Below are 20,684 nucleotides of genomic sequence, written 5' to 3'. Positions count from 1 at the left end.
TTAATTTCTTACGTAGTTTTGACAATAATGGCAAAAAAAACACTTGTCAGGATCAAAAAACACTACATTCAAAGATAAAGATTGACTATAGGCACTACACGGGTTGCCGGATAAAATAATTATAGCGAGTAATATCGACAAAACGCTTCTAAACATCACGGGTCGCCAGATAAAATAACATTTGCATAACGCTTCGTAAAATCACGGGTTGCCATGACGTTAATAACACCTTGCATATCGTAAAGAATCTTATATTTTCTCTGGATTTTCGTAGAACGTCACACCGTATGGCATTAAACGTACGTCTCCACGAAGAAAAATGGGTCGGCGAAGCTGCCACGCCAAGTTACGAGCCAGATCTATGTCGATTCCACGCCGCGCGCAGTAACAATCCAGGTTTTTCTAGGGATTTCTTTCGGCAGAATCACCTGTGCTTCAATTCAACGCAAGCTAGGTTAGGTTAATGCCATACAGCGGAACGTTTTAAGCTAATTGGGTGGATTTTGTTCAATATCTGGCAACGAATAAATGATATAAACGTAACAGTAACGAGCTTTAAACTCTCAATGGCATCGTTTTGGCGCTACATGTTCCTGAAACAAAACAGTGCATCACAGTTTCAGCATTTCAACACAATAGAAAACAGTTGGCGACGGCGCATAGTTTAAAAAAAAAAGGACGTTCCAGAAGAAGCGAGTTGCCAGGTTGGACGATACGATCCCTTTTCGAGAGATATTCAAAAGTTGCCGGATAACATTCATCGAAATACATTGTTTGAACACTAAAACTGCGTAAACGGAAGACGATTACGAGCTTAAAATGGAACTATATTTGGTTAAAGTGAGAGTTTGATCGTGCGAGTTTCAAAATAGTTTTCAGTACGACTCGTTTCGCAGCAGCTAAAACTTTCGACGTTTTCTTGGCGACCGCGACGGACATCGTTTACGTCGGCAAACGTGGAAGACACTGGAGGTTCCTCGCGACTTGCAGTGCATAAAAAAACAAAAACAAAATAGAGGTGAGTAGTTTGAGCGACAGTTGTGGACGTTTTAGAAGATCAAAATGGTCCTACGAGTAAATTAAGTAAATTTGTCGCCGTTTGGTAAAGTTAAAATCATCTGAACTTGGACTGTGATGGTTTAAGGTGCAAAAACGATACTTAACCTCGTTTAAATAATGAGCGATTGTGTTATAACCATAGACTGTATATGTAAATGGACATAGCTAACATGCTAGCCACCATGGACGCGCTTCTAGCTTCATCGACTCGTCATTTTGGTCTTAAATGTTCATATTAACCGACTCTACACGATCGCTATTTCGTCTATAAATCAAAATATAAACATTAATAACAGACAAATCCGGCGTCTTCCTTCCCCCGAGGTCATTCCTGCTAGCGTTAGCAACAGGTTTGACTTGACAGTGTCGCTTTAACTTAGAAACTGGAAGGTTTTTTTCTCACGCTCCCGAAGAAGAAAGACTTTGTGGATTATGTGAAGCTCATTTTTTGTCATTTCGTCCATTTTTTGATGAATTTGTAAATCCTTTATTTGATGAAACGTTCAAGATCAAATGGTTGTTTCACTCTAATGTTTATAAGTTAGCGTCATTTCTGGGAACTAGCTTGTTATATTTTATTGTCTTATAAAAAACATTAAAGAGCTCGGCATTTTTTTTGTAAGACACAATAATAAAATAGATTCATTTATTCAACATCCTCGCTCCTGATTGGCTCTTTGGTTGCTATGATACTCGTGGTCGGAATTCCAAATATGGATCTTGACTCCAGATTAGCCGCTATAACTGCTCTAGCCTCGATTAGCTTCATTTGGAGCTGAACGCTGTGGGGGACGTCCACTTCTTTACACAGTCGATGATTATAACAGGAAACGCAGCGGTTCAAATCATATTGTTGTGTCATTGGGCAAGACACTTCGCCCAAGTGATGTATATTTCTACCATCATGCAACTTTTCTGGTGGAGAGTGTGTCATTAGCTTTTGTCCAAGGAGATACTATCACTTAAGCAAAATATTCCACAGTCTGACATTAAATCTTTCAATCTCCATGGAGACAAGCAGCTGATGCCGCCCCCACCAGGCCGAGTTACAGGTCAGATCTGTGGAGACAGTAGACAGTAGACTCACAGTAGGATGCAGGTCGTTGAAGATTTTGGAGCAATAAAAACACGCGTGATTGAATAAATGCTAAATAGTTAATGTCAAACTGTGGAACCTTCTCACTGAAGCGATAAATCTCCATGGAGACAAGCAGGAAAGTTACATAATGCATGTTTAAATTGTGAAACCAACTCTAACGACAGAAGTTTGTGGACGTTTTATGTCGTTTATGAAGTTTATCATGTTTTTTCTGTCAGATTCTGGTAAGTTCTGGCTGGTTTGGACGAGTTCAGATCAGATTGGACCAGTTTGGACTAGTTCTGGCTGGTCTGAACCAGTTTGGACTAGTTCTGGCTGGTTTGAACCGGTTCCGGGTGTTTCTTAAAGTGGCGTTAATGCTGTGATATGAGGTTTCGTAGCTGTTTGATCACGGTGTCGATGAGTTTCTGACGGTCGCGGTCGGTCTTTCTCAGCTGAGCCAGAATCATGTTCTTCTTCCCAGTTTCCCTCATCCTGAAACACAGAAGTCATGAGATCAGACCACTAGGGGGCGCTGTAGGGTTAAAGGCGCTGTACCTGTTTTTTTTGTGGTCATATAATAAAGTTAAATCGCAGCTCTATGGGTCAAATTTGGATTGCTGTGTCCTGCCTGCGTTGAATTACAAAGGTTCTTACAGTCCACAAACCAAGATGTGCATTGTTAGCATGCTAGTAGTTGTTAGCATGACCGTGACGGCAAAACTCGGGTTCGTTCCGGCTTCTGACAGTTGCGAAAAAAGCTTATAAACTCATCATGGTGAAGACTTAGGATGTTCTGAATGCATAAGGTGAGTGAGGAATAACTTTGGACGACTGCAAACCTGTTTTTTATGTTTTAAGATGCTAAAAATGACGTACAGCGCCTTTAAACGATGAGTCATGTGATTACGATTATGACTAAAACAGGGCAGATGTCAGAGTTGGGCCGTTGTCATTTTTGTGCCTGTGCGGTGGCTCAGTGGTAGAGCATTCGCCCCAAAAAACTTTAAAATCGGGGGTTTGATCCTAGTTTTTCCAGTGTTGCTGTCGTGTCCTTTGGCAAGACACTTAAACCACCTTTACTTGAAAATGCTAATGTTGTTAAAAGATGATGTCACTTCCGGGTCCAACCAGAAACGTCACATCTGATTTTTAGCTTTGTTTTTGTTTTTTATTCATCAAACTCACTGACAGTTTCCTTTCAAAAGTGTTGAACCACAAACTGTCATAAATATGTTTGTCGTAATAGTGACAGAATTACCAGTGTGTACATCTCACTAACTGACGTCACCGCTAACACTAGCTTAGCCGAGCTTCTAACCTAAACCTTTTTTTAATGATCTTTTTATTAAAGTTTTTTAGTATTTCTGAAACACAAGTATAATGGTTGGTAATACGCCGTGTTGATAAAAGATATAAAAAGAAAAGGAATAAAAATAAAATAAAAAATGAAAAATTAAATAAACTTAAGAAAAAGTAAAAAAAAAAACCAAAAAACTAAAAAATTACAGAAAACAGACAAATAAAAAAAAAAAAATGAAATAAACCTAAAACAATGAAATAAAAGTTTAAAAAAAATCACAAAAAAATTACAGAAAACAAATAAAAATAAAAAATGAACTAAAGTTAAAACATTTAAGTAAAAAAAATCACAAAAATTGCTGAAAATAGACAAATACAAAAATGAAAAGAAACATAATAAAATGAAAAAAGTAAAAAAAAAAAAAATTGCTGAAAACAGACAAATAATACAAATTTTAAAAAATGAAATAAAATAAACAAATGGGGTCCTCTTACACTTTCTGTCACAATTATAACCATAAATTCATGCTTATATCTGTGTTAGCTTTAAAGAACGTAGTCTCTCTTTAACCTGAGACGTGTTGTTGCTAAAAAAACAACAAAAAAAACAAAAAATGTAATCCCGTTTCAGCTGATGGACCCGAACGTGACATCACACTCAACGACTCTAAACGTCCAACACTGTAAATCAATTCTCAAACTTGAATCTCTGGATTTTTAAAGAAAACACACACATTTTCACATTAAAATCTTAAAAAAAACATGCTTTTTCTCAAACTTGCGGTGTTATTTTCAAAAACCCGTCAAACAAACACAAGTGACAGTTTAAAACACAAAAATATCATTACATTTTACTTGAATTAACAACTTTTGAACGTACCAGATTAACTACACATGCAGAAGTGATCCAGCATTCTCATAACAGAACTTCAGGTTATGTTAAGGGTCGTGTCTTGGGACCTCCAGGAAGTTCAGGGGGCCGTGCTCGGATACTTGGCCCAGCAGGGTGCTTCCTCCTGGGGCAGAGGAGACCACCGAGCCTGGGTCTTCTGGAGGCCACGGTTCTTTTTTTTTGTGTGTTTTTAGTTTTGGATGTTTATGTGGGTTTCTTAATCTGACCATCTCACCTCGACCGCGTTAGTGATGCACAGATAAAATAAAATAAATAAAAAAAACGTGGGTGCTCGACAGAAGAAACGTATTTACACAAAAGGTTAGTGGACCCACACGTGTGCGACGCATACTCACGGCTTCGATAACCTGTTTTAACACGATAGAGGAGGAGGAGGAGAGGCAGGTGAGAGCGAGGACAGACGAGCAAAACAACAACAACTGAGAGTACGGTGGCCTGCAAGGGTCAAACTCACACACAGAGTTCAGATATTACGTTAAAGTTCCCATATTACGCCATTTTCTGATCTGTTTTAATGCCGTTTCCTCGTCACAAACAGACCTGGAGTTGTGTTTCGTTTCACTCGCACGCGTTTAAAACTCTGCTCCACCTCGTGATGTCATCGAGTGGCGATACAGGAAGTGCTCCGCTGTGTTTTTTAAACTCCACACACCTTCATTTCGAGAATAATCTGGATCATTTCTGCCCTCGATTTTGCTAATCTACTGAATAAAAAAGGTAAAAGGAGCTGTTAAAACCTGTTGAAAACGACCACTTGATGACATCACAAGGTGGAACAGAGCGTTTTTGAGGTTTGGACTAATCATAAAGTGTGACTTATGAAACAAAACATAACTCCAGGTCTGTTTTTGAGCAGGAAACAGCGTTAAAACATGACTTAAACCTCACAAGAGTCACTTTTGTGTAACATGGCACCTTTAAAATACAATCGTACAACTTCAATAAAACTGAAATTAAAATCTAATGGACGACGATCATCTCCGGTCCTTTTAATCTAGAGCCAATCCTCTGTCAGTAAAAGTATGTGGCTTTGAGTTCACACTGGAAGCTTCTCGTATTAAAGTGAAACGAAAATTTATATTGAAAGCGCTTTTAAATAGTTCTTTTAATAAGGAAAAACAAAAACAAAAAATGGAACGTTATGGGAAAAACATGGACACGACTTACAATTTTTCTGCAGATTCTTACAGTTAAACCACCGACGCGACGCACCTTTACGGACTCGTGTGAACCTCCCGGGCCACCGTACATGAGGGAGATCGGGGTGGGGCTGTGGTACTCACTTCTCCAGCAGGGCCAGCGCCGTGTGGGGGTTCACTCTCAGATATTTGGAGCTTCCTTTCCCGTAGTCGGCCAAATACGTCGACCAGTCCCACTGAGTGAACAGGTCCAGCAGCTACGACACAAACAAACACGTTATTAGAGATTTTAGATTCAATTTAAGGCTTTTTTGAATCAGATCTGACGGTGTTTTCAGAGTAACAGGCAGCGGGTTTTTGTAGAAAGTAATGGATTTGGTTTTCACAGACAGGGGGCAGTGTGTGATCTCCACAGACCTGACTAGTCCTGATTTCTTCCTGTGGGTTGATCTTAAAGAAAAAGGTGTTTGTGAATAAACCTCAGACGACACAATAAATGACTTAAACGTGATATCGAGGATCAAATAAGAGCAAATAAGAGCCGGAAATGATTTAAATGTGACGCAAAGTGAGTTGGATCGAGCTGTTCAATGAATGGTTAAAAGAAGAAATAAAAATAAAATTAATTAATAAAAATAAACTTAAGAAAATAAAATAAAATAAATTAATTAAATAAACTTAAAAAATAAAATAAAATTGCAAAAAAAATCTCAAAAATTACAGGAAAAAAAATGAAATAAAAGTAAAACATATATCACAAAAAATACAGAAAAGAGACAAATGATTTAAAACAAAAATGAAATAAACTTTAAAAAATGAAATAAAAGTAAAAAATGGCAGACACTTAAACTTTTTTTTTTTTTTTAATTGTCATTTTTACTTCCTCTAGTTTAAGTGGTGATAAGTCCAAATGTAAATAAACAATTATAACATTTATATTGGCAAAAATCTCTGAAGGTTCAGTTTATCTACGGCTAAAATTTGGTGAGTTTAACTTAAGAATTAAAGGAGCGACTGAAGATTTAAAAGTGTCACAAAAAAAAAAAAAAAACGGACGCTCCATCTCATTCACCGTTTTATTTTTCTGTACTTTTACTACTTTGTACATTTTATATACAAACAGAAGACATCAAATATAAGATGCAGGATACATGGAAGTATGTGGTGAATATAGAGACTCCGCCCTTTTCTTTGTCGACAGCTCAAACTCTTGTCCTTCTGTCATTGAGTGTCAGGATCACGTCTCCTTCACTTCACAGCTGAGCCACGACAAAAAAGCCCAAAGTGCAAAGCCGTGACAGAGACCGTAAACTATAACAGACTCCACATGGACATTGGCTCTGACGCTGGCTCCAATTCACTTTCTATTGAAAAACGTCCCTCTTTCTGTCTCTGCTGCTTCAGACTCATTTTGGTCTTAAATGTATTAACCCTCTACATGATCCTGGGTTCATTTTTTTTTTTTTAATTATTATTATTATGAGGTTTTTTGTTTATTTAGAGGTTGTTTGTTTTTTTTTTGTTTTTTTTTTTTTTTTTTTTTGAGTAATTTTGAGTTTATTAATTTTTAATTTTTTTCCCTCATTTTTTGAGTTTCTTTTTTTGTTATTTTGAGTTGATTTATTTTATGATTTGTTATATATTTTTTTTGTTATATATATATTTTTTTTAAGTTATTTTAAGTTTTTTTTTTTTTGTCTATTTTTTGTTTGCTGCTGCTTCAGACTCATTTTGGTCTTAAATGTATTAACCCTCTACATGATCCTGGGTTCATTTTTTTTTTAAAATTATTATTATTATGAGGTTTTTTTTTTTGGTTTTTTTGGGTTGTTTTTTTTAGTAGAGTTGAGTTGTTTATTTTGAGTTTTTTATTTATTTTATTTTTTATTTTTTTGGTTTTGTTTTGAGTAATTTTGAGTTAATTAATTTTTTCCTATTTTTTGAGTTTCTTTTTTTGTTATTTTGAGTTGATTTATTTTATGATTTGTTATATATTTTTTAAGTTTACGTTATTTTAAGTTTTTTTTTGTCTATTTTTTGTTTGCTGACTCATTTTGGTCTTAAATGTATTAACCCTCTACATGATCCTGGGTTTTTTATTTCACTATTGTTTCTGTAAATCAACATATGAACATGTATTTGCTGTATTTCCCCGCTAGCGTTAGCAACAGGTTTGATTGACAGCGTTGCTAAGTGCCAAACTAGCATTAAGGGCAGGAAGAGGCGTTACCTTTAACAACCTCTCTTCTGATTGGCTCTTTGGTTGCTATGATACTCAGGGTCAGAATTACAAATATGAAACTCTGCTCTAAATTAGCCGCTATAACTGCTAGCCACGGTTAGCTTCATTTGACTGAACGCTGTGGGTGACGTCGCACTCGCTCAGTCGCTTCTTTACGATAAAAAACTTTGATCACTGCTCGGAGACTGTTTTAAGTCTCGAGTTTATTTTGTTTTGCTTCGTTCCGTTTGTGTGATTCATAGTTTTGATGCTTCAGTGAGAAACGACAATGTAAATAATCACAGAAAAAAAAGACGAAACATAAGTGAAAAAGTTTCTCCAGACTTTCGCCCGGTCGTGTGTCTGTGAAGTCGTTAGAAAAGGTGGAGCTGGACAAAATGGCGGCTCTGGTTTTATCAGTGACTGTTTTGAATCATTTGTTTTGGTCTTTGGCCCTGAGCGGAGGCAGAGGTTTCAGATCGTTGCATAACCTCACACTGCCCCAGTGAACTCTGGATCACACCCTCTCTCCCTCTCTCTCTCCTCCGCCTACTCTCTCTCTTGTTGCTTCATCTCGTTCACCTTTCTGTCTATCGTTCAGTCTTTCCTCCACAACTTGCCTCTTTTCTTGTATCGTATACCCCCTCTCTCTCTCCCTACATCTGTCTTCATCTTCTCCCTTCCTCTTTCTCTCCATACCTCTCTCCACTCTCTCCCTCTTTTAATTCTCCTTCATTCTCCCTCTCTTACTTCTCCCCCTCTTTCCCACTTTATCCTCTCCCTCCCTGCCTCTTTTATTTCTATCTCTTTTCCCTCTTTTACTTCTCTCTTTCACCCTCTCCACCCTCTCCCTATTTTACCTCCTGCACTCGTCCTCTTCCCTCTCTCCCTCCCTCTCTCTTCCTCGCTCCCCCTCTTGCTTTCCCTCCTCTCCATCTCTTCACCCTTCACCCCTCTTTCTCCCTCTCTCTTCACCCTCTGCCCCTCTCTCTCCCTCTCCCCCTCTCTCTGTCTTCACCCTCTCCCCTTCTTTATCTCTTCACCCTCTCCCTCTCTCTTCATCCTCTCCCCGTCTCCCCCTCTCTTCACTCTCCCCCTCTCTTCCTCTCTCTTCACTCTCTCCACGTCTCCCCCTCTCTTCACTCTCCCCCTCTCTTCCTCTCTCTTCACTCTCTCCACGTCTCCCCCTCTCTTCACTCTCCCCCTCTCTTCCTCTCTCTTCACTCTCTCTCCCCCTCCACCCTCTCTTTCTCTCTCTTCACCCTCTCCCTCTCTCTCGTTCTCTCTCTCCACCCTCTCCTCCATCCCTCCCTCCTTCTTTCTCTCAGCTGAACTCTGGGTCAGTCCAAACACACACCCTGTTTAACGGAGTAAAAACACATGTGTGAGGAGGGAGGGATGGAGGGAGGGATGGAGGGAGAGATGGAGGGAGAGGGAGGGAGAGAGAGATGGAGAGATAGACAGCAGGGACAAAACAGGAAGAAGAAACAGAGGAGTGATAGAGCAGATAGTCCAGTGTGTGGAGGTAAATACATGAAGGTGGACAGTGGGTGGAGTCAGGACTTGGCCTTGAGTGAATTTGATGAAGTTTATCTGTGATTAAAGTCACAGTGTGTAACTTTCTGCAGGTCATATTCCCCACAGAGCCAACCCCCCACCCCCCGTTCACTCGTTTAAAGCACACACTCGTTCCCCGGCTCATGTGATCCTATCATGTCCATATCTTCCAGTCCTGGGTGACCTCTGACCTCTGCAGATTGTTGAGGAATCAGGAAGTGTTTTGTTCTTTGCTTCCTTCCTCTACGACTTCTGTGCGTTTCTGTCTCTCTGTCCCACGGTTCACCTCAGCGCGGCCGCGACCTGACCCGCCACCGCACGCTCGCTAACTCCCTCATGCTAACGCACGCTCGCCAACTCCCACATGCTAACTCCCTCATGCTAACGCACGCTCGCTAACTCCCTCATGCTAACTCCCTCATGCTAACGCACAAACAGGTAACAAGAAGGAGACAAGCACAACGATGAGGACTGAGACGAGGACTACACCGGGACGGAACCAGGGACTAAACCAGAACTAAACCAGGGACTAAAACAGAACTAAACCAGGACTGAACCGGGACTGAACCGGGACTAAACCGGGATTTAACTGGGACTAAACCGGGACTGAACCAGGACTGAACCAGGACTAAACCAGGACTAAACCAGGACTAAACCAGGGACTAAACCGGGGACTAAACCGGGACTAAACCAGGACTGAACCGGGACTGAACCGGGACTAAACCAGGACTGAACCAGGACTAAACCAGGACTAAACCAGGACTAAACCAGGACTAAACCAGGACTAAACCAGGACTAAACCAGGACTGACCACAGATTCCTTCATGTATTTATGAAGAGGATTTAAAAAAAAGACTTTGGAACATTCTCTAGTTTTAGTTTAGGATTCAGTTGAATATCACAGCCAAAGGACCAACGTTTCCATGGAAACAAGCAGGAGAAGCAGAGTCAGGTTTGTGGAGATGCAAGCACGCTCAGAGTAACGACGCACACTGTTCTATTCTACACCTTTTTCAGCTGAATAAAAACATCCAAAATGAAAAAAAACCAACACTTTTATTTGATTTTTTTTGGCAGAAAAGTTACACGGTGAGGCTTTAACATAATATAAACCCTTTGAACCAATTGTCATCTCGTCTTCGCCCCAAACCCTGTTATTTTGTCGTCCTCCTCGCTCCGTGCGCAGCCCTGACAGCGTTTGTGACGGGCTAAACGAAACCAGACCAGCGCCGACGAGGTACAAGAAGAAAAAAAAAGAGAAAAGGAAGAAAAAAGAAAGGAGAGAAGAGAGGAGGAGTGATGTAACGTGATCTCCCGAGTGTGTCTGGGTGAACCGAGGGTCAGTGGGTAACGCCGGGGTGACAACAGTAGAAGCGCACCAGAAAGACGGATGAAAATGGAAAAAGAGGAGGAGAAAAACGAGAGAAAAACGAAAGGAGAGAGAGGAGGAAGAAGAAGAGGAAGAGGAGGAGGAGGAGGACGCGCTTCTGACCCGGGATTGAACCCACACGCACACACAGGGTAAAAGTCAGGCAGAGGACAGCGCTCGAGAGAAAGAAAGAGAGAAAGAGACGAGAGAAGTTTGAAAAAAGAGGAGGATTTACGGAGGAATATTCACTTAGGACGTCAAAATAAAATAAAAATAATAAATAAACTTTGATCAGCTGATACTAAAACGAGAAAAAAGAGCTTTAAGTCGTGTTATAAAGTGTTTACCGCCTCAAAAACACACCCGGAGTTGTGTTTTGTTTCATTCACTAACACTTTAATATCAGTCTGTCACATCGAAAAAGCTCAAAATGCGACGTTCCACCTTGTGATGTCATCGAGTGGGAGTTTTCCACAGGTTTTAGCGGCTCCTTTGACCTTTAGTTCAGTGGAGATTGGGCAACTCCAGAGCTGAAACGATCCAAACGATTCAGAGAAATGAAGGTGTGTGGAGTTTAAAAACACAGCGGAGCACTTCCTGTATCACCACTTGATGACATCACGAGGTGGAACAGAGTGTTTTCAGTTTGAGAGAAGAACTCAGTGTAAATATCCACAGCTCCTCACCTCTCTTCCCCCCGTCTCCCTCCCTTACCTGTTTCGTCTCCCTCTCTCCCCTCCTCCTCTCCTCTGTCTCTCCGTCACCTCCTCCTCCCCCCTGTTGCCCTCATGTCTCTCCCTCCTCCTCTCCTCTGTCTCTCCGTCACCTCCTCCTCTCCTCCCTCCTCCTCTCCTCTGTCTCTCCGTCACCTCCTCCTCTCCTCCCTCCTCCTCTCCTCTGTCTCTCCGTCACCTCCTCCTCTCCTCTCCTCCCTCCTCCTCTCTTCTGTCTCTCCGTCACCTCCTCCTCTACTCTCTCCCCTCCTCCTCTCCCGTCACCCTCATGCCTCTCCCTCCTCCTCTCCTCTGTTTCGCCCTCACCTCTCTTCCCCTCTCCTCTCTCCCTTTCCTCTCGCCCTTTCCTTTCTCCCCCTCTCTCTCTCTCCTCCTCCTCCTCTCTCCTCCTCTCTCTCTCTCCTCCTCCTCCTCCTCTCTCCTCCCCTCTCCTCCTCTCTCCTCCCCTCTCCTCCTCTCTCTCTCATCCTCCTCTCTCTCTCATCCTCCTCTCTCTCTCATCCTCCTCTCTCTCTCATCCTCCTCTCTCTCTCATCCTCCTCTCTCTCTCATCCTCCTCTCCCTCTCATCCTCCTCTCCCTCTCATCCTCCTCCCCCTCTCCTCCCCCTCTCCTCCCCCTCTCCTCCCCCTCTCCTCCCTCTCCTCCCTCACCTCCATGTGACCTGTGCCTGTTGTGTTGGAGTTTTACTCTGATTATTACTTCCTGTCATTCTCCTGCAGCAGCTCAAACACAACGACTCCAGCCTGTTTCCCTCACGGCCGAGCGCAAAACTGGAACCTCCCACAAAACTCCACCACCACCAGCTCCACCACCACCAGCTCCTCCACCACCAGCTCCACCACCACCAGCTCCACCACCACCAGCTCCACCACCACCAGCTCCTCCACCGCCAGCTCCTCCACCACCACCACCAGCTCCTCCACCTCCACTCAAAACTTTAAAAACATAATAAAAAAAGACAATAACCAACGTCCCAAACAACAGAAGAGGCTCAAAAAGTCGACACTACGCTCACGTTCACAGGACAGAGATGAACCTTTCCTGAATCTGTTTGTGCATGTATGTCTATGGCGTAATATTGAGCAGTTACCGTAGCGACACATTAGGGAAAACTGCCTGGTGAAATAACACAAAATAGACTTAAACAGCACATTTCCAGAGGTCCGTGATCAATCTGAGCTCACGGTTCTGTTTAAACGTCTGATTTTCAACAAAAACGTGAGCGCGACTAACTGAAAAAATACTGTTGGCTAACGCTTAGCTAGCTCGCGACTGTATTTACGTTATTTGAGAGCGACTTCTTGCTTCGCAGCACAGATCAGTTCACATGTTCTTCATGATCAGACTGTTTAAATCAAAGCTCATTTTAAAGTAAAATCAAGGTTGAGTAACAGCTTCAGACAGAGCAGTGCCTCCGGTTAGCATCAGAGCTCAGGTAATGTCGATGACGTGATGTTTTTATCCTCGTCACAAACAGACCCGGAGTTGCGTTTTTTGTTTCATTCGCGCGTGTTTGACGCACAAACAAACCTGCATATTTAGCCTGAGCTCTTCTGTTCCACCTTGTGATGTCATCAAGTGGCGATACAGGAAGTGCTCCGCTGCGTTTCTGTGTTGTTGTTTTTTTTTTTTTTAACTCCACACACCTTCATTTCTAGAATCATTCGGATCGTTTCAGCTCCTGGATTTGCCACTTATCTCTACTGAACTAAAAGGTCAAACGTCGCTGTTAAAACCTGTGGAAAACTACCACTTGATGACATCACGAGGTGGAACGGCGCATTTTGAGGTTTGGAGATGATAATAGAAAGTTACTCAGACGTGTGTGAGTGAAACAAAACACAACTCCAGGTGTGTTTTGGACGTTTTAACACTTTTATAACGCGACTTAAAGCTACGGGAATCCATTTTGTGTAATATAGAACCTTTAATGTAAATATCACTGTTTTTATCCATTTTAACAGTGAATAAACGGTGAGTCTCTTTATTACTGAAGTCGTCCTCCTCCTCCTCCTCCTCCTCCTCCTCCTCGTTATTGGAGGAAACGGGCCTAATTTCTGTGTGTTTGGCGTCTTTCTCAGATGAATGGAGCGCGGTGTTTGTCCACATTTAAAAACATTACATAATCCCTCGCAGCGCCGGATTCTCAGTGAACCCGTAACAAACGGCCGCGCAGCCGCTCCCCCGAGTCCCAAAACAAATGAGGCGTACTTAAAACAGGAAAAACACTCGCTAATGTGATACGACGGGAGGCGGCGGCGACGGAGACGAGGATATACGTTAAAGAGGAGGGTATGGGGTGTTAAATGTTTACTTTTATCGTTTTAAAAATGCGATATTCGCCCAAAAACAACATATTAACATGTTTTATAAGCGTCAGTTTCCCGTTGCTCTCTGTGCTAAGCCCCTCCCCCTTCAGAGCGCCATCACAACACAATCAGCTGCGTTGCACTAATGAAACTACTGCACATCGAATCAGGTTTGTGAAGTCGTAGTGCACAGTTTTTTGTCATGTTTTTGTTTATTTATGGAGGATTGTGGTCGTGTGGGAGATGTCGGCTTGTGGGCGGAGCCTCGTACAGAATCTTACAGATAACAGTAAGGAGGGTTTGATTAGGGCCCAGGAGAGATCTCTAGATGACTCAAACATGCATGGATGACATTTAAAACCTCAGACGTGTTTTTGATGAGGGAGCGAGGTTATAACACGGGAGAAAGCTAAAAAAAAATCAGTTTGAATCTTTAATAAATGTTTTGATGAGGGAGTTTTTTCTGATGTTTGATATTTGCAGATTGAAATAATAAGATCTTTAAATCCAGAGCAAGACTCATAAATTTACTGTTTTAATCCTGTTTTAGTCCTGGTTCACTCCTATTTCAGTACTGGTTTAGACCTGGTTTAGATCTGGTTTAGTCCTGGTTTAGTCCTATTTTAGTACTGGTTTAGACCTGGTTTAGATCTGGTTTAGTCCTGGTTTAGTCCTATTTTAGTCCTGGTTCAGTCCTGGTTCAGTCCTGGTTCAGTCCTGGTTTAGTCCCGGTTTAGTCCCGGTTCAGCCCAGTTTCGGTCCTGGTTTAGTCCTGGTTCAGTCCTGGTTCAGTCCTGGTCCAGTCCTGGTCCAGTCCTGGTTCAGTCCTGGTCCAGTCCTGGTCCAGTCCTGGTCCAGTCCTATTTTAGTCCTGGTTCAGTCCTATTTCAGTACTGGTTTTGTCCTGGTTTTAGTCCTGTTTTTTAATCCTAGTTTAGTCCAGTTTCAGTCCTGGTTCAGTCCTTGTTTTAGTCCTGATTTTAGTCCTGGTTTAGTCCTATTTCGGTCCTGTTTCAGTCCAGTTTCAGTTCTGGTTCAGTTCTGGTTCAGTCCTGGTGCAGTCCTGGTTCAGTCCTGGTTCAGTCCTGGTTCAGTCCCGCTTTAGTCCAGTTTCAGTCTTGCCCATGGACCCGTCTCATTTTTCATCAGATCACACACACAAACACAGATCAAACTTAAACTGTGTTAAACGTCATAATCCCACACGTGTGTCACTTTAAACACACTCTGGGACATAACCTCACTCTCACACAGAGTGAAAAGTCCCGCACTGGGCTTTTAACTTGTCAGTGTGCTCCATTATCAGTGAAAGTGACAGAAGACAGAGGCGTCCTGGTGGATTTGTGTCCTTCTCATTTGACGAGTGAGTGACAGGTGTCGAGACGGTTCACTTTAAGTTTCTACTAAAACTGTGTGAGGATCTGAACCCACAACCTCCAAAGTGTGTGTGTGCGAGGGCAGCTATCAGCCCCGTCCTATCTGAGCCCGCAGGGGAAAGTGGGTTTGACCTTTGAACTTTTATCTTTGACCTCTCCTCTTAAACGCACTGTGGGCTTCCTAATCCTCACAGGTATGAAGCGGCTGAAAGGAACATTCTACATCATTTTATTTAACAAAATCTTTCTATCGTGTTATAACGTTCTCATCAAAAACACGCTTATTATGTTACGACAGTGCTCTGAAGGGGGAGTGACTTAATGCAGAGAGCAAAAGGAGCGTCCAAAAAGAAAGTGAAACTTATTAAACGTGTTAATTAATGCGTTGTTTCGCGTGATTTTAGCATTTTTGGAACAATAAAAGGAAACATGGATCTAAATATGTGATGTTTTACAGTTAATACCCCGTAAAAGTAAAATACCTCCTCTTTAATACCACATAGAAGTAAATACCTCCTCTTTAATACCCCACAGAAGTAAATACCTCCTCTTTAATGCCCCACAGAAGTAAATACCTCCTCTTTAATACCCCATAGAAGTAAATACCTCCTCTTTAATGCCCCACAGAAGTAAATACCTCCTCTTTAATACCCCATAGAAGTAAATACCTCCTCTTTAATACCCCGTAGAAGTAAAATACCCTCTTTAATACCCCATAGAAGTAAATACCTCCTCTTTAATACCCCACAGGAGTAAATACCTCCTCTTTAATACCCCGTAGAAGTAAATACCTCCTCTTTAATACCCCGTAGAAGTAAATACCTCCTCTTTAATGCCCCGTAGAAGTAAATACCTCCTCTTTAATACCCCGTAGAAGTAAATACCTCCTCTTTAATACCCCGTAGAAGTAAATACCTCCTCTTTAATACCCCGTAGAAGTAAATACCTCCTCTTTAATACCCCACAGAAGTAAATACCTCCTCTTTTATACCCCATAGAAGTAAATACCTCCTCTTTAATACCCCATAGAAGTAAATACTCCCTCTTTAATACCCCATAGAAGTAAATACCTCCTCTTTAATACCCCGTAGAAGTAAAATACCCTCTTTAATACCCCATAGAAGTAAATACCTCCTCTTTAATACCCCGTAGAAGTAAATACCTCCTCTTTAATACCCCATAGAAGTAAATACCTCCTCTTTAATACCCCATAGAAGTAAATACCTCCTCTTTAATACCCCGTAGAAGTAAATACCTCCTCTTTAATACCCCATAGAAGTAAATACCTCCTCTTTAATACCCCGTAGAAGTAAATACCTCCTCTTTAATACCCCATAGAAGTAAATACCTCCTCTTTAATACCCCATAGAAGTAAATACCTCCTCTTTAAAGACGGCCTGTTGTTCTTGTGTTTGCTCTATAGTTATAACTCTGTGGATCATTATGATTTATATTAATTTACACATTTTAAATCACAATATTCATGTAAAACGACTCAAAAAAAGAAACAAATCCGCTGACGTCCGCGTGAGCAGCGAGCGGCAGATTTTCTTTTTCCGTTTGTACCAAAATGACTTCGTGACGCCGCCGAATCCGATCACCGATTAAGAAAAAAACAAAACCAAAGAAGGGAGTGAATACACAGCAGTGGGCGTGTCCTGGCGGAGGTGAAAACAGGAGCTGATCGGAACAATGACGTCTTGAATTCTGGAAATTAACGATTACGCAAACATGAATCACTCCGAACTTTTGAGGGCCATTAAGAAGAAATAACTCCAACATGATTAAAAACTCTGAAAAGTCCATTTCGCAGAATAGATCCAGCTCGGTTCAGCAGAAAAACACGCTGACTCACAGTTCCCCAAATCCTATTCACCAACAGAAACTTCTTCAAAACAGATCATCACTTAGAACCCAATCGCAGCGTCTGCCTCTAAAAGCCTGGGGTCAAAGGTCATCTGTGGAGGTTATCAGGGGTCAGGGTCCAGCTACTGTTTTCACTCCGTCGCTTTTACCCACGAAGGGACGAACGCACAAGGCGACGGCTCTAATCTGTCAACGGCTGCACCAGTCAAGCATCTTTTATAATTTATACAACTAAATCTTGTACGCTAGCCCCGGTCTAGCCCCGGTCTAGCCCCGGTCCAGCCCCGGTCCAGCCCCGGTCTAGTCCTGGTTCTAGTCCCCTGGTGTTAATGCTCCTGGTTTTAGTCCCTGTGGTTTTAGTCCCCTTGATTCTAGTCTCTTGATTGTAGTAGCCTTGGTTCTGGTTCTCGTAGTCCCATGGCTCTAGTCCCTTGGCTCTAGTCCCTTGCTTCAAGTCCCTTGCTTCAAGTCCCTTGCTTCAAGTCCCTTGCTTCAAGTCCCTTGCTTCAAGTCCCTCGGCTCTAGTCCCTCGGCTCTAGTCCCTCGGCTCTAGTCCCTCGGCTCTAGTCCCTTGCTTCTAGTCCCTTGCTTCTAGTCCCTTGCTTCTAGTCCCTTGCTTCTAGTCCCTTGGCTCTAGTCCCTTGGCTCTAGTCCCTTGGCTCTAGTCCCTTGGTTCTAGTCCCTTGCTTCAAGTCCCTTGCTTCAAGTCCCTCGGCTTCAAGTCCCTTGCTTCAAGTCCCTCGGCTCTAGTCCCTCGGCTCTAGTCCCTCGGCTCTAGTCCCTCGGCTCTAGTCCCTCGGCTCTAGTCCCTTGCTTCTAGTCCCTTGGCTCTAGTCCCTTGGTTCAAGTCCCTTGGCTCTAGTCCCTTGGTTCAAGTCCCTTGGCTCTAGTCCCTTGGTTCAAGTCCCTTGGCTCTAGTCCCTTGGTTCAAGTCCCTTGGCTCTAGTCCCTTGGCTCTAGTCCCTTGGCTCTAGTCCCTCGGCTCTAGTCCCTTGGTTCAAGTCCCTCGGCTCTAGTCCCTTGGCTCTAGTCCCTCGGTTCAAGTCCCTCGGCTCTAGTCCCTCGGCTCTAGTCCCCTGGTTCAAGTCCCTCGGCTCTAGTCCCTCGGCTCTAGTCCCTCGGCTCTAGTCCCTCGGCTCTAGTCCCTCGGCTCTAGTCCTGGTTCTAGTCCCTCGGCTCTAGTCCCTCGGCTCTAGTCCCTCGGCTCTAGTCCCTCGGTTCTAGTCCCTCGGCTCTAGTCCCTCGGCTCTAGTCCCTCGGTTCAAGTCCCTCGGCTCTAGTCCCTCGGCTCTAGTCCCTCGGTTCAAGTCCCTCGGCTCTAGTCTCTTGGCTCTAGTCCCCTGGTTCAAGTCCCTCGGCTCTAGTCCCTCGGCTCTAGTCCCTCGGCTCTAGTCCCTCGGCTCTAGTCCTGGTTCAGTGTCATTATTTCCAGAGTAAATCTCTGTATTATTGATCACTGTCAGATCAAATCGACACAGATCAAACTTGAACTATGTTAAACTTTATAATCACATGAATTTAAACTTATCTTAAACTTCGCCTTGTGATTTAATATTTATGTTGAGCGTTTACCCTGTGTCCTCCTCTCAGAGAGACCGGGACTCAAACCCACACCCTCCTCACCGAGTGGAGCGTGCATGTTCTCCCTGTGTCACTGTGGCAGAGTGGTTATCCTGTGTCCCACCTCTCTGGGAGTACATGGTCAGATTTACATACACCAGAGCACACAGACACTGGGGGTGAGGGGGGGTGAAGTGTCTTGCCCAAGGACACAACAACAGCGTTCATCTGTGGGAGCTGGAATCGCACCGCCAACACAATCCGGCTCTTTTTATGTCGAGAGCCGGATTCGAAACCGCCAAACGTCAGATCATCGGACGAACGCTCCACCTGAGGCACGGTCGCTGGGTCAGGAGGTTGTGGGTTAGATTCCTGTCGTCTCTGAGTGAGCGTGCGCTTCCTGTGTCACTGCGGTTATCCCGGCTCCTCCCCTCAGCGAGGAGGTTGCGGGTTAGATTCCAGATGAGTGTACGGCTCTGATCATTACCAGGAATTGAATTGTTGAACTGTTGAACCGGCCTGACCCGCTGTGACGAGTTTATCAGAGTCGAAAACGGGACAAAAAAAAAGTGTTTTCGGTTCAATGTGAGGTCTGCGCTGTCAGACAGACGCAGAGCAGACGACACGACAGAAAAAAGAAAAAAAAAGAAGAAAAAACGACAATATTACAGAGTGTGGGGTCAGAGCAAGGGTAAGATCAAGTTATGTGAGAAGAGAGGGAGGAGGGATGGAGAGAACAGAGGGAGGAGGGATACAGAGGGAGGAGGGATGGAGAGAACAGAGGGAGAAGAGAACAGAGGGAGACGAGAACAGAGGGAGGAGAGAACAGAGGGAGGAGAGAACAGAGGGAGGAGAGAACAGAGGGAGAAGAGGGAGGAGAGAACAGAGGGATGGAGAGAACAGAGGGAGGAGAGGGAGGGAGGATAGAACAGAGGGAGGAGAGAACAGAGGAGAGAACAGAGGGAGGAGAGAACAGAGAGGAGAGAACAGAGGGAGGAGAGAGAGGAGAGAACAGAGGGAGGAGAGAACAGAGGGAGAAGAGAGAGGGAGGAGGGATGGAGAGAGGAGAGGGAGGAGAGAACAGAGGGATGGAGAGAACAGAGAGAGGAGAGGGAGGGAGGATAGAACAGAGGGAGGAGAGAACAGAGGAGAGAACAGAGGGAGGAGAGAACAGAGAGGAGAGAACAGAGGGAGGAGAGAGAGGAGAGAACAGAGGGAGGAGAGAACAGAGGGAGAAGAGAGAGGGAGGAGGGATGGAGAGAGGAGAGGGAGGAGAGAACAGAGGGATGGAGAGAACAGAGGGAGGAGAGAGAAGGAGGGATGGAAAGAACAGAGGGAGGAGAGAACAGAGGGATGGAGAGAGGAGAGGGAGGAGAGAGAGGAGAGAACAGAGGGAGAAGAGAACAGAGGGAGGAGAGAGGAGAGAACAGAGGGAGGAGAGGGATGGAGAGAACAGAGAGAGGACAGGGATGAAGAGAACAGAGGGAGGAGAGGGATGGAGAGAGAGGTGAGAGGGAGGAGAGGGAGGAGAGAACAGAGGGATGGAGAGAGGAGAAGGAGGAGAGAACAGAGGGATGGAGAGAACAGAGGGAGGGAGGGATGGAGAGAACAGAGGGAGAAGAGAGAGGGAGGAGGGATGGAGAGGAGAGAACAGAGGGAGAAGAGAGAGAGAGGGAGGAGGGATGGAGAGAGGAGAGAGGGAGGAGAGGGATGGAGAGAACAGAGGGAGGAGAGGGATGGAGAGAACAGAGGGAGGGAGGGATGGAGAGAACAGAGGGAGGGAGGGATGGAGAGAACAGAGGGAGGAGAGGGAGGGAGGAGAGATGGAGAGAACAGAGGGAGGAGAGGGAGAGGGAAGAGAGGGAAAGAAGGAGGAGAGAGAGAAAGGGAGGAGAGAAGAGAGGGAGTAGAGAGAAGAGAGGGAGGAGAGAACAGAGAGGGAGGAGAGGTTTAGAGGGAGAGAATAGAGAGGGAGGAGAGGGAGGAGAGAAGAGAGGAAGGAGAGGCTTGGAGAGAACTAGAGGGAGGAGAGAAGAGAGAGGGAGGAAAGAAGAGAGAACAGAGGGAGGAGAGAGGGAGGAGAGAAGAGAGAGGGAGGAGAGACAACAGAGGAAGGAGAGGGATGGAGAAAACAGGGATAGATGGAGGGCAGGGATAGAAAGAACAAGGAGAGAGGAGAGGGATGGAGAGAACAGAGAG

General features: G+C 43.9%; 1 protein-coding gene across 2 annotated transcripts in view; it reads right to left on the bottom strand.

Annotated features, from left to right (window-relative positions):
- The window catches only part of exoc6b (exocyst complex component 6B), a 131,021-nt gene that overhangs the window by 1,972 nt on the left and 108,365 nt on the right, over positions 1-20,684 (bottom strand). For both annotated transcript variants that reach the window (XM_055229100.1, XM_033983671.2), the window contains 2 exons: positions 5,636-5,748; positions 1-2,632 (listed from right to left, as the gene is read on the bottom strand). The exon at positions 1-2,632 is cut by the window's left edge. In XM_055229100.1, coding sequence (XP_055085075.1) covers positions 2,512-2,632; positions 5,636-5,748 — 234 coding nt within the window. In that variant the 3' untranslated portion in view covers positions 1-2,511. The remainder of the gene's footprint in view (positions 2,633-5,635; positions 5,749-20,684) is intronic.

Source organism: Periophthalmus magnuspinnatus, chromosome 18 (genome assembly GCF_009829125.3).
Source record: "Periophthalmus magnuspinnatus isolate fPerMag1 chromosome 18, fPerMag1.2.pri, whole genome shotgun sequence".
Lineage (NCBI taxonomy): Eukaryota > Metazoa > Chordata > Actinopteri > Gobiiformes > Gobiidae > Periophthalmus > Periophthalmus magnuspinnatus.
Note: the sequence above shows the minus strand (reverse complement) of the source record. Positions and strands in the feature narration are given on the sequence as shown.